This window comes from Rhea pennata, chromosome 1, assembly GCF_028389875.1.
Source record: "Rhea pennata isolate bPtePen1 chromosome 1, bPtePen1.pri, whole genome shotgun sequence".
Lineage (NCBI taxonomy): Eukaryota > Metazoa > Chordata > Aves > Rheiformes > Rheidae > Rhea > Rhea pennata.
Genome location: NC_084663.1, coordinates 151,174,862 through 151,201,579, shown reverse-complemented (window position 1 = coordinate 151,201,579; position 26,718 = coordinate 151,174,862). Strand labels below are relative to the sequence as shown.

Here is a 26,718-nt window from a genome sequence, read left to right as displayed (position 1 = left end):
AGGTCAGGCTCTGTTGTGCCACTTTTTCTCCCGAAGAGAGGAAAGAGATGCGCAGCAAGGGTGTGTGCTGATGCACATGTGTACGTGTGTGTGTACACGTGCACATCTCATCTCTGCTTTGTTTAGCCCTTTATATAACCGCAGGCATCGCTCCCGTGTAACCTTTGTTCTCGCTCTGAGCCCTTCTGTTCTTATTTTGGCAACACATGCAAATATTTACTAATATTCATAAACAATCACCGATTCTATCTTTTCAGGTAAAATATCAAGAGAATATGGCTCACCTGGGTGAACGTAAATGGACTCACATGTTCCCTTTTCTGGTGGTAGGTATTTATGTGTGTAGATGTACGCAGCATGCAAAGATAACTGGGTTCTGTTTCCGTCTTTGCAGATGTTTATAAGTTGTCATAGCACATCTACAGGCAATTCAGACCTGAAAAGCAATGCAGTGATCGGTGCCCACTCAACAAGACCCTCAAGCATGTACTTTAGTGCTGCTGAAACTTGAGTATGTGTCTAAATCAGCATTTCCAAGACTGTGGGAGAAGCTGTTGGGAAGAAGAGGGAAGGAGAAGGACTGAAAACAGGAAAGACCTTTGCTCCAGCCAGCCAAGCCCTGAGAGAGCCCATGAGCCTGGGTGTCACACGTCTCACAGACGTCTCACGGCTGGGGCCCAAGCCAGCTCATTGTCACGGGCTGTTAAAATTGTCCCATGCAGCCACATCTGTAGAAGCTCATTAGAAATAGGAGGGGTGAGGGTTTTGGCTGAGGTGCTGGCTGCATGGGGATTAATGTCAGCAATCGTGGGCTGCAGTATTTTGAAGAATAGCTCTGAAAAGCTCTCATGACACAACTAGATTGCAAAAAACCGCAACAGCCCCTCTGCCCTGTTGTGGCACCCTAGGCACGTGATGAGGAAGAACCCACTTATTGGTAGCCCTGCCATTGGGACTTGCATCCTGCCTAGCATCATGCCATCCTCCTGTGGGCCATGGTGTACCTCCAGCATGGCCACTGCAAAGCGAAGGTGTCCACACTGGTCCTCCCTGTATGGGGAACTTACTCATGCAGGAAATGGGAAAATGCTTTATCAGTTGCTAGAGGGGACTTGGGCCCTCACCTGTCTGGGGCAGCCTCAGGGGGGATCCAACAGCTTTCAAGGCTTCTACCCCTAGTCACCTGAGCCACCCGTATGCTTGGAAGGAAGCCCAGATGCCCAATTTAGGGCTATGGATTCTAGTAGGTGGTAATCCACCTACCAAGAATTCGGCAGTGCAACATGCAATGTTTGCTAGGCTCCCACACTAGCAGACCAAGCGCTGCACAGCCCTTCAGGGCAGCCCCTAGAGCCTTGAAACACCCACACTGAAGCAGCTACCACTCACTCTTTTTGCATTTCTGAGCAGCAGCTTTAGGGATGCTTTGTACTGATGTGTCAGCCCCACATCCTCTGAGCTATAGCTGCCTGGCAAGGGGAAGAGGCTGGGTATGGGGAATGGAGGCAATGAAAGTAACAGGGCTTTGCAATGTTCTTTGGTGACAGGTTTCCCTGGTGTACTCAGCAAGCGCTGAATACTCCAACTGTGGTGAGAACGAATACTACAACCAGACCACCGGCATGTGCCACGACTGTCCCAAGTGTGAGCCAGGAGAGGAGCCTTATATGGTAATTTCAGATTTCTCTGCTCAAAGTAGGACAAATGTTGAATGCCAAAGAGAAGGTCTGAGAGATGGCCTGCAGGAATGCAGTATGTTGCTTGGTCTGGCTGCTCCTGGCAATGCAGCTCCGTGCAGCTCTTCATTAGGAAGAGTGTCGCCAGCAGATTGAGGGAGGTGATCCTGCCCCTCTCCTCAGCCCTGGTGAGGCCTCATCTGGAGTACTGTGTCCAGTTCTGGGCTCCGCAGGACAAGAGAGACAAGGAGCTACTGGAGAGAGTCCAGCATAGGGCTACGAAGATGATCAGAGGGCTGGAGCACCTGCCCTATGAGGAACGGCTGCGAGAGCTGGGCCTTTTCAGCCTGGGGAAGGAAGACTGAGGGGGGATCTTATCAATGTCTACAAATATGTTCAGGGAGGGTGTCAAGAGGATGGGGCCAGACTCTTTTCAGTGGTGCCGAGCAACAGGACAAGAGGCAGTGGGCGCAAGCTGAAATACAGGAAATTCCATCTGAACGTAAGGAAAAACTTAATTACTGTGAGAGTGATGGAGCACTGGCACAGGTTGCCCAGAGAAGTTGTGGAGTCTCCTTCTCTGGAGATATTCAAAACCCACCTGGGTGTGATCCTGTGCAGTGTGCTCTACGTGACTCTGAGCAGAGGGAGGTTGGACTAGATCGTCTCCAGAGGTTCCTTCCAACCTCAACCATTCTGTGATTCTGTGATTTGGTAATATGAGAGAAAATGGTGAAAGAAACTGATGCATATCCAGCATGCTGTTGAGGCATGCATGACTTAACTTACCCAGCAATGCTCACATATCTAACTGTGTTGTGAGAGCAAGGCATCACACACTTAGGTATCCGTAAACTACAGCCCAGAAGTAGTTTATTAAAAATAGTATTTTGAAAGTTTTAGTGTAAAAGTTTCACACACAGTCTCTGCCAATGCATTCTCATCTTAAAAGTTGTTTAAAATCTGACACTGCTATTCCAGCATTGTATGATAAATAGGGCCCCCTTACTGGGGGGCCACACAGTTACTGGGCCCCCACACAGAGAATTTAATTTTGCTCTCCCGCTAAGATATTTTGGCACTAAAGAAACTTGGAAGCTTCTGCAACATTTTAAATTATGGTTTCTAAATAACCATTTGATTTACAGCAGATAGTTGTTGCATATTAAAGAATAAATTCCTGAAATCCTGTTTGCTTTAATAGGATAAACATTCTATTGCAAGAATTTCACACGGTTCATAGTCCTGAATAAGTACATTTGAATAATAACTAGTTGATATTAGTTTTATTTAATCTAGACATAATGTTCACCTGGGAAATGTGAATTCAGGGGCTACCAAGTCCCACGCAAACATTGCCTTTTGTCATATTCTTTGCAGCATCTTCTATCATTGAGACAAGATCATAGATATCCCTACCGAAACCCTTTTCCTCCCATAATCTTCTACTCCCCCGGTTTTTAGGTTTTCTTTAATCAGTGCAGTAGCTAAAATTCACTTCCAAGACTTGCCGGAATATGATTCAGACAGTCACAGAGGGTTACTTTCAAAGAGGCTCCCTGTTCCCTCTCTAGGACACGGCGTGCTGTGTCCTTGTGGTTCCACAGCCTTTTTGGTGTAGACACCAAGGGACCAAACAAGGAACTTTGTTCCCTTGGTATTACATTATGCCACAGAGCCCTCAGACCAGGCTATGAATATTCTGTTTTCCTAGAAGATTATGTACAATGCAGGCCTATATTTTCAATGACTTTGTGTTGTTGTAGACATGTGGATATGGCACCAAAGATGAGGACTACGGCTGCATTCCTTGCCCGTCCGAGAAGTTTTCCAGAGGGGGTTACCAAATATGCAGACGTCACAAAGACTGTGAGGGATTTTTTCGAGCCACTGTCATGACACCTGGTGATCAAGAGAATGATGCAGAGTGTGGGCCTTGTCTCCCTGGGTAAGGATTTAACCATGGACCTTCACTCTACAGATCTGCTCCTCATAGTGCTGCAAGTATTTTTTAAAATCTAAAATCTCTGATACCCTCTCTTCGTGTCCTAGCTGACTGTAGGTACAGTATTGGTGAATTATGCTTTACAACTTATCCTAAAAGAATCGTTTCCAGTATTTGAAAAGTGTTACTGGGTTTAGTAAATCAGAACATGCCATTAATCTTACTGAAATCTTGCTGACTGAAGAAACAGGTGTTGGGAACGAACTGGAAAAAACAAAACTTATTTCTTACTGGAAACAGAAAGGGAACAATTCACCTACCTAAGTGTCCAGTGCTATTTTAGATGCTGTAAGGAACCCAGCTTGGCCTCCAGCTGCCGCTTTAGAAGGGCATTTTATAAGTCCGTTATCATGTAAATCAGTTTCATGAAGATGTCTTGGATGTCCTATAGTGTCTACACTGGCACTGGATGTTTATGTTAAGGAGCATAAAGTATGTCTTCTCCAAATGTGACCAGTTGGCAAATTTGTCAATATTTGACAGCGTTAGCTAACATAGCTGTTCGGGGAGATTCGCTGAGGCAACCTTAGTCTCTCAAGGCCCTTTTCAGGTGACAGGGAAAGAGGAATCTAAGTAGCTGCTAATGTGATGCGTGATGTTATTATAAAAATAAGTTCTGCAGCTGGTTGAAGGGGCTCTAATAGGTGCTATTTATTAAGTCTACCTTTTTAGTGATCTGTTGTGCTCTGTGTAATTCTGGTGGTAATGGTGAGAGAGCAATTGCCGCATGGAACATGTTAGCAATATATTCTTGACTATATTACCTTCTAATGTCTGCAAACTCAAACATGCATTTGCTTTCTCAACATTCTTTCTGTTGGGTAAGTAAATACTCTAAAACAAAACCTCACTTTATTTACCTTTTTCATTTTGTACAAGTGTGCCTCTTTGGCTTAGGTGTGTAAGCCTAAGCCAAAGGACATTTGGCTTTTGTGCAGAGTTTGCAGACACAGTATAATGCACACTACTTATAGCACAGGAAACTCTGTTGAAAAGGCACTGCAAGGCTCCAGGTTTATTGTATCAGTGAGCCCGTGAGAAATTTTCACAGTTTACAAATAAAAAGAATGACTTGTCTAGCTGCCAGCCAAGCAAACCAACAATGAGATTTGAAAAGAACTCCCTCTTAACTTCCACTCATACATCATTAGGAGTAAGAAAATTAAATAGTGGCCGCAGTTGCTGTTTTGCAATTTCATCAGGACTAATGAGGTCACCCTGGAGAGAGTGGGGTGCCAGCTGAAACGATCAGATTGCACAGCTGGTGCACAGGGAGTGGTCTGAAAGCACCACGTTTGCACAGGTGTAACCTGTAGCAGAAACTGGCCTGCCTGACTCTGGCCATGGGCAGCTGGGTGGGACTCTCAGGTCTTGGGTTAGTTTGTCAAGGCCAGGAATCAGGGTGAAAAACTCTCTTACTCTGAACTTGAAGAGGTTAAATTCTCCAGATAAAATAAATACGGGATAAAACATATCCTGAACCCTTCTTGGCTCCTTATGCAGCATAGAGAAGCCTTGGGCTTGCTCCTGTGCAACAGCGGGAAAGCTCCAAGCCCCTGCACTGGATCAGGCAAGCTGATGGGCAGCACCAGCTGGCCACACTTTCTCATTGCTACCTTCTACATAGGGATGGCCAGACACCTGGGCAAGTGGCAGCCCACAGAGTGCTCCCTTGCCTAGGCAGTAATGCCCAAAGGTAATTCGAGTTAACATGACGCAAAAATCAAGGTCTCTGTTTTCAGAGGACTGTGCTTCAGTAACACACTGGAGACATTCCTGAAGTAACATCTCAAATGCTGCAGTCCATACTTAGGGACATCTCCTCCCATTACTATTTCTGTAGACTCACCAGCTCAGTAAAGCATCCTTAGAAAAGCTGAGTAGATGGCTCATTATGACCGAAAGCTTTTAGACAAAATACCCCTGAATTACCAGCTCTTTACCTAATGATGCGGGTATCTCTCTCTATCGTTTGCCTTAAATAAGGCATTGGATAATTATGTAATTTTCCTTCTGTTTTTGCAATATTACTGATGACCATTCTTAGAGAAGAAAGCGACCTCTGGGATGAGAGCATATGTCATCCATTGCTTCTCTGTGTCTAGGTTCCCTTCCACTTGAAGTAGGAATAACATTATTTGTCAGGCTCACAAGAATGTTGTCAAAATGAGATCAGGGCAGAATTTAAAGCCTTAGCTGTGATCCTGTAAAACAAAGTTCAGCTGCCAATGAACTATGGAGGCACATGGCAGGGTTTGTCCTAGTGCCCTCCCCATGCCACCCCCAAAGTTCTGCTCCTGCCCGGAAGCTCTTCAGTCATGCTAAATAAGATAGGTCAAGAATGCAGGAATTAAGTGCAACTCAGGCTGTTTCACTCAACAGGTTAATCCAATTAGGATTACCTAATTAGAGCATGCCTTAGATCATAACCAACTAAGAATGGCCACAGCAGTTCAGAACAAGGGTCCCTCTAACCCAGTCTTCAGCAGTGCCAATAAGTGGACACTCACTAAGAGCAAGAACAGGGCAAGCTTAGGTAACGCATCTCCCTAATACTGCCTCAGCATCTTAATGCCTTTAGCTCGGAGCAACTCACAACGGGGAATGCAAATCTACTTTTGAAGCAGACATGCCTCTGCTACTGATACTTTCCCTTCTTTTGTGTTTGCCCGTGGTTACAGTGAATCCAGTTCTAATTCTCTTCTCTGAGGTGTTTTGAAAGCGAGAGCAAGCTCTTTCCTCCAAGTTTTGAATGAAAAGGTTTAGCAAGTGAGTTTCAAGTGAAATACAGCCCCTCCAGGCAGTTCTGAGTATGGCAGCAGATGCCTCCACCCATGAACTCAGCACTTCCCTCCTCTCTGTTGATGTTCCCTGCTGAGAGTTGGGCCCCACTCTCTGGCACCCTGGTCCCTGCAGGGGAGCAGACCTGGACCTGGGGCTCTCTATTCCGCTTCTGGAACCAGTAAGTTCCTGACTGTGACTTGATACCACCAGGATAAGTCCTAGGTAAACCACTATGATGTTAAGCATGAAAACCCTCAAGTCCATTCTTCAGTCTTGGATTTTTCCTGTAACACTTCAAAATCTGAGACCAGTGGGAGCTCAGGAAAGACAAATAATGAGTCTCACAGTGGAAGAGAAGCACCATGAAAATTGATGATCATTCTTTCAGTCTTGGGCCTCTTCTTCTCCACAGTTAGTGATATAATATGATCAATTATTTCCAACGTTATCTTTAATATTTAGTGCATTGCAAAGTAGCCAGAAATATAAATCTGTTGCTAGTATTGTGCAGGGGCAAATCATTAATGTTTGCAATTTCCAAACTTCCTACACACGTTGGTGAACAGTTGCTTGCCCATGAGCATCTTCTTCAGTTTTCTTTGCCCATTCTCCACCATTCTGCACTATGGTGAAAACCAAGAAATATTCTACCAGCTTGATTTTGTTAACAGTCAGAAGGGCTGTTTATCTTCTTTAAGTCACTCTGGATCTTAACTGCCCTGTATTTTTCTGTATAGAGCTATGTGTATCTTTGGCCTGCCACTCTTTTTTTGTGGTTTGGCAGTCATTTCCTACTTATTTATTAACTGCTCCGCAATTTAACATTATGCAGTCCCTCCACCCCCAAGAAAGAAAAAAATGAAGTTTTGCTGTTGAGAGATGTGCAGATCAGCACACGGGGCACAGGAGCCATTCAAAGAGAAGAGTGAGGGTGAAGCTTTTAAAACTAGTAAGAAAAAAGAAAGAACCACATTCAGTCTATGCACTTTCTCAGGCTCTCGCTGCATCTCAGTACGCTCCATTTCCTGTACCTGGATCCCTTATTTGTAGACTGAGTAATGAATGAGCAACTGATTTTAATAGACAGTTTCAGCAGTAATTTTCTAATATGTACATTTTCCAAAAAAAAATATTGAAAAGTGTTGTCCATACATAGATAGATATGTAAGAGCAGAAAACAGATTTATCGCTGTATCTTGTATTTATCATGTTGGGTACTCAGCTGCATAAAATGACTGCCTGCTCTACTAGATTACAAATTTATTATTTTCATTTAAATTTAATAGGTGATTTGTAAAAGCATATCTGTAACATCAACTGTCTGTGATTTTGATGTAATTTACTCATTATATATGTTGCCTGTGGATCAGATTCTTGCATACTCGATTACCTTATTTCAGCACTAACGTTATTAGCAGCCCAGAAGTTCAAAACATGAAAAATTTTTCTTTGTACTGGAAGTCCAATATCAAGGGCTAACTTATGAACTATACAACAAGGAACTTTACAAAGTTGTAAAGAATAATCTGTCTTTTCCTGTAAAGGTTTTTTTCCTCTATTTGATAGCCTAAAGTGGCTCAGATTTGGCTTTTCTCTCCTTCATTTAGAAGATTATCCTTATGGTGCTTGTGAAAAAAATCAGCCAATGATATCCAACTGGTAATCTTGCCTGGATGATTACTACTTCAAAAAATAGTGCTCTGCTTATTTGAAAAGTCTTTTTTTCAGGGCATGCTGTAAACTGTAGCTTGAACTCAGCAAGAAGAATAATGTTGTTTTAGGCAGTGATAGTACTTCTTGTCATGTAGGCTTGATGGTTGATAGGCCTTTTAGGGAGAAAGAAAGAAGAGAAACACTGTCTCTATTCAGGCAGTTAAAAAGAAATCATAATCGTTGCATCAAATTGCTTATAAAAGTTTTTTTTAAGTGATTTTATCTCTGTATAATTGATTGCTGCTGAACCATGCTCACTTGTAACATATTGTTTTACACTGTTTTGCCTCATCTTGCCCTTCATTTAGTTACTACATGCTGGAAAACAGACCTCGAAACATCTACGGCATGGTTTGCTATTCATGCTTGTTGGCACCTCCTAACACCAAGGAATGTAAGTGTTCTGCGATTTCTGTGCATTTCATCTGGTTTTGACTTGGAATCATCTGGAAGCGCAATATGAAGTCTTTCAGTGATGATTATTATGTTCAAACACTAAGCCAGTCTCCAGTAAAGCAATTTCTGCTTCCAACTAGACTTGCCAACAGAGGAAGCAAATACTGAACATGTTGGGGGAGATCACAATCTTTGATTTTAGGACCTGCTATTGCTCAGTTATGCTGCAGTTTTTGTCTGTTAAAGCACCCTAAAAAGGATTTATTATGGTTATTTAAACAAATAGATATGGGAATTCACAAACCTGTGTATTTTTTAATTCAATTTTGATTCAGCTGTGAAGAAAACACTTTCTGGAAACTTTCTAGATTTTAGTAAAAGTGCATCCCTGCATTCCACCTTTTATATCCTTTGGTTTCAAAGTGATACAAGGGTTGACACTGGAGTATGATAGCCAGCACTGATAATAGAGCTAATTCTGCAGACTTCATTTACAAAAGAAGCTGTAGTTTGCTGATTGAGAAAAAAAATGTACGTGTGTATGAGACACTTTAGCAGTACTTGTTCATTTGCACGCTGCATGAGTGCAAAGACTGATTCGTCTTCATGCCATGGACAGGGAGAATAGCCTCTTCGGAGCACTCTAATGCAGAGGTAACCCCTAGAAGACTGATTTCTTCTTTGGGAAGAAAGGAAGTTCCCTCTGAATGAACAAATGAATTGGTTTGGACACTCCCTCAGAGAATCCAGAACATATCAGGAGAAAAAGCTAAGAAAATAGACAAAAGTGAGCAGTGCCCGAGCTAGAGAAAGCCGATACATGTACAAGCAACATCCACTCCATGCTGTCTGTTGTTTTAAAATTCCTTAGCATGTAGAACTGCAACGTTTGGCCTGCTTGATTTTAAAACAGTGGTTGACACAAAGTTCCTTGAGCATTTATTTATGCACACAAATAGTATTTACCTAGTTTAGATGCTGCTGAACTGTGTATCATTGGTGCCCTGCAACCCGAAGGAGGATAGGTCATTAACAGCTCCTACCTTTGCTAAAATGCAAGAGCTCAGACTAGCCACAGGATAAATGCCACAGCACAGAGCTCCTGGTGAGCGGTAGCAGCCCCCGTGGAGGCATTTCCCTGAACTGTGTGGCTGCGAAGTAGCTGATCAGTTGTAAACCTCCTACCAAGAAAGCAGGAAGGGGGCAAGAGCTGGGTGAGCATAATGTTGGTGAGACATGGTATGTGTTCAGAGGTGAGGCCATGATGCTAGGGAAGACCCCAATCCAAGATGCGGGGAGGTGAGCAAAAGACAAGGTTAGGAGTGTAGGTACCTAGACCCTAGTCTAGGTATCCTCCTGATGAGGGTATGTGGGAAGAAGAGAGGAGAAAAACACATCTGCATGTGTGTGCAGGTGGGCCACCCTGTGGAGGTAACACAGCCATTCCCAGTGCCAATACAATAGCCAGAACAGCAGGACCTCTGATGAAGCCAGTTGGATTTTGGAACCTGACTTTGTTAACAGCTGATCAGTGATGCCTCGCAAACAAGCAAATTACCCTTTCAACACACCTTGAGATCCTTGCTTCAAGGTGCAGGCTATTTATCTCACCAGTTCCTCTAGAGGCCACCAGTCAATATAGCCACACTCATGCTTTCTGCCCATAAATAAGCCTCCCTTTCAAAATGAAAAATGACATCCGTAATGAATTACTTCCTCAGCTCTGATGGTCTCAAACCCATGCTGAGCTAGGTTTTAGTAACACCAGACATGTTGTAGCTTATGGTCAGACAAGGAAGTACCAGAATGTCTTGTGGCTATTGCTCAATTCAAAAAAACAAATCTTTGTAGGATGTTTGGCAGATACAATATAAACGTGCTTAATACTTTGAGGAAAGTACAGATTGTGCAACTGGCTAACCACACGTATTTTTAACTTGAAAAACACAAGAATAAATAAGTGAACTATATAATATCTTTGGGAGGAGTTTAGGCAAGTGCATAAACCTCTGAAGCAATTGGGTACTAATGCTGAAGAGACCGATAGTCCTAGCGAGAGTAAATATTATCATATTAACCAAGTCCATGAAACCAACCATTCAACCACAAGTGCTCAAGAGGTGGCAAAGCTTCTAAAAATCCAGATTCACTTTGTGGTGGTCCCTCAAATCACTGAGCTCAATGTGATTTATTATGGTTAAAACTCTTGATACTGTTTAGAATGATGGCTTCTTACCTCATAAATAATAATTTGGATTCCGAATGGAAAATCAGCCTTGCAACAGGAATGTCTGAAAGGCTTACTGTCCCCATGGCAAGCAGCATGAATTCTGATATTAGTAAGCAAACAAAACTAAAATTTCTTCATCACAGATTTCACTAACATCAAATTATACCAGGCAGAGCAAAGGAATATCATGTCAGTGAAACACAATTGCATAATTTTTTGAGATTTGCAAATGCCTAAACTAATTATTGTGCTCTGAACACATCCTGATGTTAATGTGAGCATGCAGTCTCTGTCGTAGGAAGGATAATATGAGCTCTTGGTTATGAATGGTTCCATACTTGGAACAAATTCTGTTTATTGGTGCTGCTTGCTCACTGCTCTGGCTGTCATGATGGAGGGTCCAGAGTGCATTAGAAAGCTTCAAATGGTCCCAGTCATCTTCATTTCCTTTTCCTGAGACTTTGAAATAGCATTGAACAGAGCTCAGGAACTTACGTTTCGCCAAGGTGACACTCTTCTAGAACTGCATTTTCACCTAATGCTCCTGTGTATTCCCTTTTGTGGTAATTTTGTGAGGGTGTAGCACTGAAAATGGGTGATTCAAACAGTTGTAGGGAAACAAGGACAAGAAGTTACTCCAAAATAGGAAGCTGAGGATGACAAGCTTTGGCTTAAATGCTTTACTTCTAGACACAAAAATAAGGGCAGATAAATCTCACCTTAGGCCTTTGTTAGGTTTGAGACAGGACTGGAGCACAGCATTCCCCTTGGCAGCAGAAATATCTACCTGGGGAGCTGCCTGGCCCCCTTGGTGCACAGTGCCACAACAAGCGAAGCAGGACGCGTGTGCTGCTGCAGAGAAACTTGCTCAAAAGAGTTTTCCTGACCATACATTTTATCTGGCAGAAAAATACTTGGTTTTGATCAAAGGGTAAACAAATCGCTTTCAACTCCAAGAGCCTGCTGTGCAACTTTCATCTCCTACGCAGCCAAGAAACCTTGAAATGGCTAAGAAAACAAGTCGAACACCTCATATCCCAGCATCTGGAAATACTAGTGTAAAGAGTGAGAAAGAAATTCCCTGATGAGCCTGTGTCACCTTTACTTTTTTTTTCTTTTCAAGGAGCTTGAGACATAAATAGCACAAGTAATGTGGAAAAAGAGAGAGGAGAGGGAGACTTTTCACAGAGGTCAGAGATTTAATTGAATTGAGTGTATCACCAGATTACAGTGTTGGAAATCTCTCTCTGGACTAAAGGATAAAGGCAATAATGACCTGTAGACTGAGAGTTATCCTAGGATTCAGTGGTAACTAGTAGGAAATGTGCCTACGGGGCAAAGGGGTTGTGCGTATTTGAGTATTAGGATGTGCGCTACGCAGAAGGAAAGCTTTTTCTCACTTTTAGACAATAGTTTGCTCCTGATAGAGGTCACCATCACCATACAGATGGCAATTTCTTGTGTTTTCTGTGTACTGTGACATGCCTGTGTTAGGCTTGCAGGCTCTCAGCACACAGTTCTCCCACGTCTCCCGGGACTGTGCCGCTAAGCACAGGCAAGCACGAGGCCAAAACATCAAAGATGCGAGACCTTCAGCTGCACATGCAGCAGATCAGGAGACATCAATGAACCTTGCTGGCACTAAACTGGGACATGATACCTCTGTGATAAAAATAGCAGCACTACAGCAAGGGGGGCATTCACTGGATGCAGGTTTCCTATGCAAACCAGAGAATAATATATTGCAGGTAGTGAGCACCAAACCACTTTAAGATGTGGCTTGCCACAGTTAATGGTGCTGGGTTTTCTGTCAGCCTGTCCTGGAACCAGCGTCACTTGAGGCCTCTGAAAATGTGACGTTTTTTTATTTATCCAATGTAAAAGCATGTGCAAAAGATAGAAGATTTTAACCTACATAAGAGTTTCTCTGGCAGAGAGGTACAGTTGCTACTGGAAGAGATTTTATTTTTTTGCAGCTGCAGTTGTCTATCAGTAAATATACATAAACTCTGCTCTTCCATTCAAACTTTGATATTTGCCATTCCAGTTCAATAATGATGGCAAAAACAAAATCAAATCCTGCTACAAGAACTTGAAGAACTTTATACTTTGAAGTTATAATTGCGTGCCTGCATCTAATATGCCAATCCTTTTCCATTCAAACTGATCTAGAAAACTTCAGCAATTGATTGAACGTTTTCTTTTCAATCTTCATGTATGTGCATGGGCACAAAATATAGTAAGTTCTACTTGTTTTGGTTTTTTTTTCCTGGTCATGTCAGTGAAATAGTTGCAATAATCAACCGGGGTAGGTTTTTAAGCCTAACACGTACAATGATGGCTTAGCAGAAATAAAAATGAAGAGGAAAAATAAAAGAAAAACAAATGTAGTCGAGTTATTTTCCAGTTAGCAGAGAGCAAACAGCATCTGGAAACATAAAAGATCATTTTTATTGTTGTATCGTTAGAACTTCAAAAACGACTAAATAGATGAGACAGAGCGATTGACTAACGGGCTGAAGGCTGCGTGCGACAAGTTAGTTCAGGGGGCACTTCTAAATCCCTGTACTGAAGACTCAGAGCTCAGACTCCTTAGCTGAAATGTTTAACACCAACAAGCCTAGCACAGAAGAACCCCATAAATTAATGAAAAATAATTCTTTCATAGTTTTCTTTATATTTAACTCTCCATTCTTTATAATATCACTAATTTCCTTTCCTTGCCAGCTTTGTCCTTTTGTAATATGATCAACGTCAGGAATTTTTTTTTCCTTCTGTTTCAAATTATGCTTACAAATGAATAGGCTTGTTAGCTGGAGCTAACAAACTTTTCTTTTCTTTTTTTTCCTCCTTTTGAGTTGTTTGATCTCCAAACACCCCATTCCTCTTCACATGTGGAACGGGAGAAACATGGAAGGCAGCGCTTTATTGTTCACTGGTGCCGTGACCTAATTCTCATTCCCTTAGGGTCTGTCTGTATTAGGAAAGGAACCTAATGTTAGGAAGAAACCTCCGCAAGAAACCTTCAAGAAGAAGGAACTGAGGAGCAGGAGTGAGGCTTGCTCCCTTAAGCTCCTGGAGATGCCTGGGACAGCCCTGGGCCCAGGTGTCCTTCAGGAGGGCAGCTGGACCCAGGGCACAGCAGGAAAATAAGCCACTGAAACGAAAACCAGTCCTCCACTGTCTGGGATGTTCTCTTGTTCCTTAGGGATTTACTACACTTCTGGGCTTGGTTAATGTTTGATTGCTAAATTCATATGTAGGCACCTTAGAAAGTGGCTGGATTTTGACAGCTGCTTCCACTTTCGTTACTTTCCAGGCATATAATGTTTCTGTGTGAAGTGTTGTTTCGTTAAGTTTGAGACCAAATCTTTTATGTGAATACAGATTTACCTTACGAAAACTGAACACAGATTTACATTAATCTGAGACTTCTGACCTGTGTTTTCTCAGCATCTAGCTCTTTATTTGGGACTAGATTTAATTATAATCTAGTTTTCAATTACTTTGTCAGCCATAAACTTTCTACTTTTATTGGATTTCCACTCAATCATCTAATTTATTTCTCATCATCTCATATATCAGGCTGCTAGTTAATTTTTGTGTGTGTGTGTGTTTTATCTTACTTCACCGCCTGAAATCGGTCTCGGGGCCGGGCTCCCAGCACGGCTGGCAGAAGTGAGCATGGATTGCCAGCCCTAACCGGACCCTGCCTCTGAGAAGGGGGATGCGTTGGGGCAAGGCGAGCTGTGCCCAGCAGCAAGAAACGGACACATATACGCCCAGAGACATTTTTTTTAAATGCGTCCTGGTTTCAGGATCACTCTGATAGTCTGTTGTATACACATTTTGTGTAGTTTTATAATATGTCAATAAGTATTAAATAAACCCTTAAAAAAAAATGTTGCTATCTATGAGCAGCCGTCCTGTGCATGGACCAGTAAGCTGACACCTACAGCAATGTGTGTCAGAAACACATATGGTCTCTTACTGCGCCAGATTTTATTCAGTCACAAACACTTACAAGAGAGCGTGTTGGTAAAACCTCCCTTCCTGTGCCCTCCTCCTCTCACAAATCTGGTAGTTTTGTTCATCGCTTCTTAGTGTAAATCTATCCTGCAATACACAAACCACTCTAATAGCCCTGTTACATACAAAGTTCTTTAATACAAAAATTTGTCTTGCGTTTTTTTCACTATAGGGACAAAAGGCTGGCTGCACGGTAACTTCAATAAAAGTCTTCTTCTGAGTTAAAAACCTCCAAACCCTCAAATGTGAATACAAGTTCAATTGTTCTTTTAAACAATAAAAGAAGCAATTTTTATGAAACTATATTTAAACTCTGAGAAAGTTCAGACTAAATTACAATTTTTTTGAATAAAAGGATTTACAATGTAAAAGTTGAGATACATTCAGTGATAACCTTTTCTAATGTCTTTATCACATTCCTACAGTATTACTTAGAGGTGTCTAGGAATATAAACCACTCTTTTGCACAACTACATTATAGCCATCAGCCTTTCTTGTGCCTAGAATAGACTTATTAAAGGGGCTGCAGCACCTTGAGATGACTCTGCCTGAGCTGTAGAGTGAAGAGTAAGTCTTTATGTAGAGTATGTTAAGTGTCGTCTGTATTGAAACTGATGTAATCTGGATGCAAGCTGGATGTGCACACGAATTACTGACCTTGTAGTCATGGTGTGTTGCTGGACCGGGAAAGCAACAGCTATGAGTTTTGTTTCTTTTTGCTCTTGCAAAAATGACACGAACAAAAATTCTGCAAAAGCTGACATTTTTGGTTCCCTTTTTATTGCAGGTGCTAGAATTGGCACTTCCTTCTAAGCCACATCTAAAGAAAAATCTTGGCTCATAATGCTTATGCCAAATTATTAAATTTGATAATATGCTTAAAACATGCATAATGAGTAAAACTCCCACATAGACATATAGAAAAGGCTGTCATGTTCTAGCACCAGCCTAGATTTTGCCACAACAGACACTCCTGAGCAAACTGGGTAGTCCCATTCCCACGTAACCGAAAGACAAATCTGCCTGTAGGAGCTGATGCTGAAGGTGCATTGGAGAGGACCCAGTGTGTGTGTGTGTGCACACATGGGCACAGGCAACACACCGCATCCTCATGTGGAGTAAAACCAAGTAATGGTGTGCAGCATCCGTTACGTATGTACTATTATGGTGAGTGTAGTTTCAGTGTCACTGGCATGGCAGGGACCCTGGAAGAAGCAAGGGTGACCTTGCCCGGCACCATCCCTGTGTTAGGTACTCACTGCGTGACCGCCCGCCTCGTCTGTTCTCCCTTTCACTAGCAAATGAAAAACGTCTTGTTAATCGTACACAATGGCTGAAAGATTGGTTAAGCAAAGCAGAAATGTCTCGGTTACTACATATTTCAAATGAGGGGAAAAAAAGAGAGTGGGATGAACTTGCTGAGGAGGGACGAGCTCAAGCTTGTCAGATAAACTCCGGGCAGACAAAGCCGAGGAGCTTGCGTGCGTTGGCTGAGAGGCGGTGTAAGAAGAGCTATTGTCGGCTTGTCGCAGCTTGCAAGAACGGCAGAGAATCGCAGTCGTCTGAAATCGGATTTGCCAAGGGGACAGCAAGAACAGGCGGAAGCCCGGGAGCGGTGGGCATGAAAGGAAGGACCGAGCTTCAGCGCTGGCTAGTGCCTAAATTTCCTCCGTTGTCCAACCGTGATGAGAAGTTCATAGGTCAAAACCAAGGGTGATTCATTTCAGTTTTGTGAGGAATTGCTGAAAAATTAACAAATTGCCCATCTTTACTCTCCGTTCCATGCAGACAACATCTTCATTTATGCTATTTAGATGCTCTACTGGTACATAGTCGTTTCTGGAGCTTATAACTAATTCTTAGAACTGAGCCTGTTACTGAGAAGGAACCGAAGGCAAGATTAATGCGTCATTTACGTAACACTAAAAGCATCTGAATTAGCAAATTAGTTATTTAAAACTTTATGAAAACACTTCTTCAGTTTGAAAAAAGCAGTAATAATAAATGAACCCATTTCCTTCCAACAAACAAGGTTTGAAAGGAGTTTTGCCATTGTTAAAACACATTTCTTTTGAAGCCATCTGCAACTGATACTTTGCGGCCATTTTAGGAGTATACATTTCTCTTTCACTACATAGAGCCACATTTTACGTTAGGTAATGTTTTTTTTCTTTTTATAAAACATTTATCTTAATTTGAAGAGCATGTCTATTTCTTTGTTCTTAACCGTGAAACATTTCTCAGACCATTCCTGACCACTTAATTTCCTCTCAGGTTTACCTGGTGGGTTTAATTTCTTGTAACATTTACTAGGTCAAAAGAATGGCCTGGTTAGTTCTCAGCTACTCCAACTGCCAAGCTTGTTTTTTAAGCCACGTGTTGTATGCGCCTTACCAGATGACTGGGACAGTGTTTTGGCTTTAGGTCTACCAAATTCAATATTATCCCTGGACTTCAGTGTAAGATAATAGAAAGCAGCAGTGATTCCTTACCCCCGCTGCCAGAAGACGTTTTTCAGTGTCTGTTGATACTATCTGTTTGCATAACCTGTTTGCCGGTTTTGTTAAAGGTTGTTTGAGGAATGAAGAAAATGTTCTTCCAAGCTTAATATTTTTATTCCTTCTTTGGAATTCTATTCCAACAGCATACTGTTTAAAAGCGTTCCTATTAACAGCCTAATTCCTAGTAATTTTCAGTATTGTCCAATATTCTCAAAAGATGTTGATTTGTGACTTGGTTCACTGCTTTGAAAACTTGATGTATGACATCATCTGAAAGATTAATAAAAATACTAACTTTTTAAATTAACTGCAGAATTTAGAAATGGAAAAGACTCGCTGGACAGTCTCACTTAATCCTCTGCCTCTGTAGAGTGCTCCTTTAAGTTCTTCATTTCATTATTTTTGTAGATTCTTCTTTTTTTTCCTTCCCCTAGAACACTGATTTGAAGTAACAAGCAGAATCATAACAAACATTATCCAGCTAGATTGCAGGAAATTCTAATATTTCCTTTCATCATAATACAGCTCCATGGAACATAAGGGCATTAAACAGTATTGTTTGCCACTTTTCCTAGGCTTTCCTATGGGGTCATGAGGGCTTGCAAACCATCAGAGTTTCTCAGAGATCCTGCTAGCAAAGGATACCTGTGAGAAGCATTAATGTGACAAGTCTACCAGCTGCAACTTGGAGTCTGCAGTTGCAAGTAATGGAGCAGGGTTATAAATGCATCATCAACCCGATCCTGGAAAACCTTTGACTGCCCAGGACAGATTTGTCGTATGGAAGCCATGTACAGCAGCTGGCCCTGCACGAGTCTGAAGGTGCTTGGCTTTCTTACAAATTACTAACAACTCATGAACCCCGAGTTCTCCTCCTCCCTGATAATGCCATGCAAAAAAAAAATGGTGAAGACAAATTTTTAAATGCCAGAAATGCATATTCGGATTAGTGAATTTTCCAAAGCCATGGTGAAATCAGGGAGTCTTCACTAATGAACAGGAAATGCGATCAAACTAAGCAAAGGCTGTTTGCTTGATATTGCCAAGATGTTGCTTTGACTGACTGGGCAAAGTAACTGTGCAAGTTTATGGCATTTCTGTTAATCTTGCAGGTGCAGGGGCTACCTCTGGCATTTCAGCCATTTTCCCAAGTACCTCTGGCACAAGCACCTTCTCCCCTTACCAGCATGCTCACAAAGGTAAGACTACCTACACAGATTTAATTTAGCTCCTGTTGCTTTTGAGACTAGCACCAAAATAGAGCAACTGAACTGAAAATAACTATTGTGTAATTCATTATCACAACTTCCAGATCGCTGGAGCTGCTATTAAAAATAATTCGGAATGAATTTGTGTTTCTTGATTAATCAGCTGTCACTGCTGTGATAGTAAGATGGACTTAAAATGGACTTCGACTGCAGTCAGCAGCTCCAGCGATGAATTTAGCCCATTATTTGTGGCAACAGAGAAATGGCATTATACCTCAGCAAAACCTGGCTTAGAGTGGTGAAACTAATTCAATGCACAAATATAGCCAGTGTCCTGTTGAGCTAATATAAACAGTTATCCATTATGGTTATTAGTTGCTGAAAATATGTGAATATGAGACAGCATAGTAGAAAAGATGGCACGAATGAGGGACTGGCACTGCTGATCTTCCTGGTTTTGTATGTAAGCATGATCTTCAGAATCATGTTTTCAGAAAAATTCAAGTTTTCATGCTTTTTAGCATATTTGTCATTTTCTGTGTCCTCTTGTGGCTTCTGAATTCTAGTTTATTACATCTAAATTCTGCTTTAAATTCTTTCTTACATCCTGTATTTTAAATTCACCTCCCAGACATGCTGTGTTTTAAGTTTCTGTTAGAAAAGCATCCGTTTTTCATGTGCATTGTGTTCTCCTTCTTGCTACAAAGCTTTTAAGCAGCCGTGGTAACCAAGAGTAACTTCAGCTCTCAACCTCTGTGTTAGTTTTTTCCTTTCAATGCTGTTTCCCAGAGTTCAGTGTTAACAATGCTGCTGCTCCTGCTCACATATAGCTTCCTACATTGTTAGCAGATAGTATAAATTGCTAGTGGAACATGTGATCAAGCATTTCTCATGACTACTGTCAAGTAGTTATTACAGCATAAATGTTGTAATTTTGAAAAACCCTGTCAACTAATTTGCCTTTGAGATGTAATACTAAGGTTTGCAATGCTTAACAAGACAGGCAAGACTCGGATCCAACAAACGAAGATGCAAATTTTAAGTTTAGAGCAGGCTGCAAACTGTTAACCATTCTCTGATTTTTAAGAGTGGGTTCTTTACAAAATACTTCTTTGTATTTCCAGCAGATCTTTCAGGGCAAGGACATCTGGCTACAGCTCTTATAATTGCAATGTCTACCATATTCATAATGGCTATTGCTATTGTCCTCATCATCATGTTTTACATTGTGAAAACAAAACCTTCTGCTCAAGGTAATTGTTTGGCATGACATTTTAGCTGCAAATGCTATTTTTAAATAGCTTCTGAGAATAATTATTAAGTTATATTTTTGTATTCTAGCCTGTTGCAAGAGCCACTCTGTAAAAAATGTTGAAGCTCAGGCCAACACACAAGAAGAGAAGAAAGAAGTGCAAGGTAGAAATTGCTTTAGAGTTTGCTGTTTCTATCCAAGATTACATTGGACTTAGATGTTCTTAATCCATCATACTTTAAAGTTTCCCCTTTTAATTGTATACGTAAGTAAGTTCTGTGTCAGTTTACTAAAGAATGGTGTATAATAGTTTTTGCACTTCCACAATACCACTTAATCCTCTGATTGTAATTAAAAAGAGAGCAGAGAGATTTATGCTTGCAATAAGACTGCCAGCTGAAGCAGCTCCTAAAACAAAACACTCATTTGGAAATTCACTGCCAATTTAAATTTCTCTAATTCTTGATCTGCAGATAATGTTGTGATATTCTCTGAGAAAGAAGAGTTTGAAAAGCTTACAGCAACTCCAGCTAAAACTGCTAAAAGGTACGCAAAAAATAAACATATTTCTAGTTTGACTGAAGCAGGAAAGGAACGTAGTCATCGCTTCCAAACATTCATTGCAGATATATTTTTCAGTCTGAACGTAGGAATACACAAAGAGCTAATTAGCCCCAAAATTTTCAGGGCTGTAAATTCTGGCATACCATGATATAACCTGTCAATGGGAGAGCTGTAGGAGTTGGCTTTTCTGGGCAAGCTGAGGCGACCATCGCCACCTTACTTGCCAGCCTTGCTTGGTGCACTACGTGCTCCAGGTCCCAGCCCAGACAGGCCCCTGGGCTGTCACAGACCAGGGAGCCCCCCGCATCCAGCGTTGTACAGCTGGGGCAGGGAAGTGGGTGAATATGATGATAGTAATTTTGCTTCAGCAGGGAAAAGACTAGATGACTTTTAGTCGTGTTTTCCCCCTCTCTTGTTTCTAAGAGAGGGAGACAGATGTTCCCAAGGAGAGGCCGTCTCCCTCTGTGACCACCAGCCCTTGGGGCTCTGTCTCCCTATCAGAAAGGTCTATTTTAGGGCTTGGAGAATAGCTCTTGCATACGTGCACTTGAAAAGGTACATAAGGTCGCCTTCCTCACTCTCAGCTAGGAGTGAACAGGCTTTAAGGAAACTCCTTGTTCGTAGTACCACCGGGGCATGTTTAAAAAAACTGAAAACCTTTTTTATTCCGTTCCTCTAGCATAGCAAAAAGGAGATCATTGGAGTTACACCAAGAAAGGCTTCACTAAGATAACCTTATCCTTCATTTTACAGTGAAAATGATGCATCTTCTGAGAATGAACGACTTTTAAGTCGTAGTATGGATAGTGACGAAGAAGCTGCAGTCGACAAGCAGGGGACTCCAGAGAGGTGCTTGTTGTCTTTAGTGCATTTGGCCAGAGATAAATCTTCTACAAACAGCAAAGCAACTGGGGTAAGGCTCTTCTGAGATCTGAAAATGGAGGGGAGTTTATTAAAAGACACAAACCATCACCCCAAAATGCAGATTGAACTAAATTACAAGACAATTTATTCAGACACAAATTTAATAGAGAATCTCATAGTACCATAGTGGCATATAGTATTCCTCCAGAATTTCCAAAGGTGGTCCCTGGGTTTATACATGTGTGTGTATATATATATATATATACATGTATATATGTATATATACACACTGTTCAGGGTTGAAAAGTAAATTTCTTGCAAGAGTAATAACTTTGTTCTTTCGAGTATTGTATTTTGTAGTTTAAAGAAAAAAAAAATTGAACAGCAAAATCCCAGTATTGCAATGCTCACATTTGCCAAGGAAAATCGGAGATAGAAAAATAATTTAACAACATAGCTGGATTCATATCATGGTGTAGCATTTGAGTTTCTTAGACATTTTAGAGCAACTAATGCTCTCAAGTGTGGCACCGGTGTTTCTATGCCATAGAATTTTCAATAATATGTGGTTTTGTACTTAGTTTTTGTGAGTAATTTTCAAAAACACAGATTTGGAGGCCACTCCTGTGTTCCAAAGAACAGCGTCAAGCCACTGTTTTGCTGCGGAAGGCCTTCATTCCTTCCTGCCAGCTGTGCACTGCCCCGGGCGTTTTATCACACTAAGAGTATTTCAAGGCATATTTAGGGCACTCCCTCATCCAGTCAGCTTTTTAATCTATGTAAATATGAAACCATCCTTAAAAAGCAAGCATCTGCTCAGATGTTTTTTAAGCTTTTAGAACTTCAGCAGTAAAAAAGGTAGCAATAACTAGCACAAAAATCACATAATATCATAATAATCACTTAATATCAACCATTTTGTTTTTTTTAAAGAATAAAAAGGTTTGAAAACACATCTTTTCATATTAGCATGTCTTAAATTGTTGGGATGGTTTAGCTCAAACTTTGTAAAATAGCTCATTTCTCAGCTGAGACCAGACGCAAAAAATTTAAAACCCGAGAGAAATGTTTTTTTTTAAGTTGTAGATGGGTTCAACTATCTGAAAATAACTTACTACTCCAGTGTTCACATTTTAAAATTCAGTCTTCTGAGGTCTCTCTAACAGAATCCATCTTTATCATATTTTTCTATGCACTTGAAATTGGAAAACACAAGTTGCGTATGCATAAAGTTGGACCATTTCATAGGAAGTGGCTTCCAAAGACCGTATATGATAGATACTTTCTCTGAGTAATCTATATAAGCACATGAATTTCTTCCAGACCTTCTGTTGTAATGTACTCCCGATGGCCTGAAGCCTGTTGGGGTTAAAGACAATTTTCAATAAAGGTGCAGAAGGCATCAAGATGCTCTCCCAGGTATCTGAGATTTCACCATTCAGCCAGCTGTCAGACGTTAGAAAAGCAGCAATTCATCTGAGGCTGCAGATGAACTAATGTTTCTAGCACAGGGAAGTGTATTAAGTAGCTGTTGGGCAAGGTTAAAGTTAAAGGCCTATTCTTATCCCAGACTGTTCCTTTCTAATTAAAACCACTATGCAATGAGCTACCACACAGAGGATCTCAAATTAGACTCCAATTTACCTTTTTGCTTCCAGCATAAGCTTTACAAATTCCACATCTTCAGGCTTTGGTAAAAAGAGCATCTTGCATAATTCTTCATGAACTTGGAATTATTTAGCCCTAAAAGTGAGGGGAGAATGAAAATGGGCATCTAACAATTTGCTTAGGAGGAATTTTAATAAATCCCATTAAAAGAAAGTTTTATGCTTACAGGGCTCTGAAACAGCAAATTCAATTGTACAATAGCTACCTACATGACCAAACACATGTAAATTTTACCAAGAATATGTGAACAACAACTAATGTCTGCATCACCATTCCCTGAGCTGCAACGCACTTGCTGAGCTTCTTACGGTTTCAGGTAGAGCAGCCAGTTAGTGGGCTCCAGCTGCATGGCTATTAGTCCAAGTAATTGATGTGCATTGGACCCTAGAGCCCATAGAAAACAAGAAGAATCTTTTCACGGACAAAATAGTCCGAACAGAGCTTTTCCCAGCCTAGTTTTCAGTGAAAAAGAAGTGATGAATTTGTGAAAATAATGATAGAGTCCTATCAAGAAGACAAGTTTTCAAATAGCTCAGTCCTAGTGAGAGCTGGCAGAGCGATGACAGTTCCAGTCTCTGAGAACACCTGACATTTTGACATTCGTTTTCGCTCCACAGTGAATCCAAGGTCAAGCCTTGAGAACATTTTTACTAAATGAAATTACATCAGAATGTCCATTTTTAGTTTAGAAAATGTCAGGTGTTCAGTTCCTTGTCAAAAATGACTGGAGTGCCCTGGACCTCAAATTTTCCCTCTCTAAAGCTTCACTGATTTTTTTTTTTAATCTATCTATGAAAAGAAGTGTTTCACATTCAACTAGGCAATATATCATGGAAAATTTTATAAATATATATATATATATATGTTTATTTTTATATATATATATAATATATACATATATATATAAAATTAGTTATTCCCTAAGCAGTTCTATGTCAAATGGCAGATAGGAAGCTTCCCTCCTCTACAGTCCTTTTCCATTACTGGAAGAAGGCAATTCCAGTCTGAATTTAATCCTCTATGGTTAGACCTATCCTAGTTTACCTGGGTATCCCTGCATTAATTGCCTGCACATGTGGTATTGCATTTATCCTCCTTGTCAGGCGTTTGCTTCAATCTGAAAGAGAAGTTAAATACAAAAACACTTAAAGCAGAAAAATCATTGATCTAAAAGAAGATTAGAAAGTGGAAAGAAAGATCTCTAGCAGCTGAAAATGTTTATTCTTCACTGAATTTCTGCGTATTCCCCTACGAATCTTCAAAAGGGGGCCCTTGAGGACTTTTTGTATGATTAAATCGTTGTAGTCAGAGCCTTGAAATGAGGGTCTCCCTGAGGTTTTTGTACTGGCTGGTAATTATTTACACATATGACTGAAAAAAATACTGAAATAAAACTCTTTTTTTTCAGATTCAAAGTCGAAGGAAGAAGATACTTGATGTGTATGCTAACGTATGCGACGTTGCAGAAGGTGAGTGTGTAAAACTTGCATCTATGCTAACACAGCACAAAATTACATCACAGCTGTTTGCTATAGAATAGGAAGCCCTCTGTCTGCCTATGGAAAGGTGAACTATAAACAAAGTCCAAATCTGGAAGAAAATACTCTATAAGCAGTTTTGTATACACCCTGCCCTTAGGAAGCATCGTGGGGCCTTGATGCCAGAACTGTCCGGGCTGGATTTGCGCTGGAGCACGCCACAGCTTTTCTCCAGCTGGATGCATGTGTTTCCCTCCTATGGAAAGTGGGAAGGGCAGTGCTGGGTTGTGTTTGGGCATGCACGCCAAGTTGTAGAGAAACACTTTCCCATTCCTCATCTAATGGAAACTTGTTTCATTTATTTATTTAGAGTTACTTGGATAACAAATATGAATTTGTTCCAAACATGAAAGTGCGATTTCAGAAGGGTCAGAATTGTATTGCAGACACACGTCGTGACCTACTCAGCTGTTCTAAACACTGTCCAACTCTCATGACCAAAAGCTTAGTTTCCAAGTAAGCGTGTGGTTCAAGTGTTAACCCTGTTTAGCACTTGAAAACCTGGATTATTTTGGCAGAAGAGACATGAATTCATTTCTCTGCAGAATAGGAGACCCAACTACATTTACTTCCCCCCACACACATACTTTGTGTGGGTATGTGCATGTGTGCATGAATGTGTATGTGAGTTTTCTGTGGTTCAGGGAGGTCTAGCTTCCCACCAAACTCCTGCTGGTGGGTATGAAGCAGAAAAACTACAGAAGCCAGAAGATTGTTTCTGAAAAGACGCTGTTGCTGATTCTCTCCTCTGTTACCTGACCATATTAAAAAAAAAAAAAAAAAAAAAAAAAAAAAAAAAAAGTCCAAAGAAACAGTGTTTCCTCCCACAGAATGAGTGTTAAATTCTCTCTAGTGAGTCACTGATAGCAATGACAAGCACTTGCAGGGACTTCAGTGCTTGGAAGCAGTCGGCATCGTTGCTTTACCTCACTCCTTATGCTGCTACAAGGGCAGCTTTCAATTACAGAGCTGTTACTGCAGCTGCTGGTGACAGACTCTGGGAAGGGTCAGAGCAGTTGCTCTAGCTCAAATGCTGTGCAAGATGTGCAGAGGTGTAGTAATGGAGCTGCTCACTGCAGATACGTCTGCAGTAGAGGCCTTCTGACAGCTGGCGAGCTGTTGAAGGAAGCAGCAGTGTCACAGGAGGATATACAACCCATGTAATAATACTTCTTTCCCAGCTGACTTTATACCCTCTTTGTTCCACTAATATTGTCCCCTACTGTCACAAGGAGGAATTAACTCTAGTAATATACAGTAATGTCTTCGGAGCTAGACATATCTATCACAGACTATCACTTAAAGATTTTGGCTGTACTTGTTGCTAACAGTATATACTGGAGCATTTTAATAAAAAAATGTCCCAAATAGCCAAGACTTGTGTCCAGAGCCATCTGACTATATACTCCTTGCTTTGCAGGTCTGAGCCCCACAGAGCTGCCATTTGATTGCCTGGAGAAGACCAGCCGAATGCTCAGCTCGACGTACAACACAGAAAAAGCCATCGTGAAAACGTGGCGCCACCTCGCCGAGAGCTTTGGACTGAAGCGAGATGAAATCGGTGGTATGACGGATGGCATGCAGCTCTTTGACCGCATCAGCACAGCGGGCTACAGCATCCCTGAACTGCTAACCAAACTGGTGCAAATCGAGCGGTTGGACGCCGTCGAATCTTTGTGTGCAGATATTCTGGAGTGGGCACAAGCGATGCCTGCTCCTGCACCAGTGGCAACATCCTGACATACTGGTCCGGGATCTTCGCTGTCGCTCCGTCTGCAAGAACAGTGATTCCAGAAAGCACCATGTCAAAGACTTTGTCCGAAGACCATTGTTTCTTCTGCATAGCCGTTCCCCCACCCAACGGGAGGCTATTGCCTTTTATTTCCACAAAAGTGAAGTTATGCCTATATGAAAACCAGAGTAGACATCTCCCACAAAGCTTGGTAAGAACATATAATTAAACAAAATGGTTTTGTTAAACAGTTACCGATAATAAGTGGACACAAACATCCCTTTTGCAGTCTGTCTGAGTATATGTGCAGCTAACCCTGCTGATATCCTTCCTGCCTGGCTTTCAAGAAAGCTTTGCTCAATTCTGTAATAGTTACAGTTGAAAACAGTGCTACAGCTACAGTACCTTTTAATACACATTTGGCACTTACATTTCTATCAGTTCTAATACACTTAAATATGTAACCAGTTTAATTCCACATTTACAATGGATTTGCTGAATCTAGAAGTATGTGAATAAGTGTATATAAACAGTCCTCAGATTAACTCATTATACTGT

At 41.2% G+C, this 26,718-nt stretch overlaps 1 protein-coding gene across 1 annotated transcript; it reads left to right on the top strand.

Moving 5' to 3' along the window:
* The first annotated feature begins 275 nt into the window (after positions 1 to 275).
* Positions 276 to 26,560, top strand: EDAR (ectodysplasin A receptor). Its single transcript, XM_062575274.1, has 11 exons — positions 276 to 326; positions 1,548 to 1,670; positions 3,443 to 3,624; positions 8,487 to 8,572; positions 18,447 to 18,533; positions 19,670 to 19,795; positions 19,884 to 19,958; positions 20,268 to 20,340; positions 21,112 to 21,271; positions 24,299 to 24,359; positions 25,849 to 26,560. The coding sequence occupies exons 1-11, from the start codon at positions 276 to 278 to the stop codon at positions 26,166 to 26,168; spliced, it is 1,344 nt and encodes a 447-aa protein (XP_062431258.1). The 3' UTR covers positions 26,169 to 26,560.
* Positions 26,561 to 26,718: the final 158 nt, after the last annotated feature.

What these genes read in the sequence shown, in the direction of transcription:
- EDAR (XM_062575274.1), top strand. Translation starts at nt 276, where the DNA reads ATGGCTCACCTGGGTGAACGTAAATGGACTCACATGTTCCCTTTTCTG. An exon ending in AGAGAAGAAAGAAGTGCAAG is followed by an intron (nt 19,959 to 20,267) that starts GTAGAAATTGCT and finishes CTTGATCTGCAG; the next exon opens with ATAATGTTGTGATATTCTCT. An exon ending in CGTATGCGACGTTGCAGAAG is followed by an intron (nt 24,360 to 25,848) that starts GTGAGTGTGTAA and finishes CTTGCTTTGCAG; the next exon opens with GTCTGAGCCCCACAGAGCTG.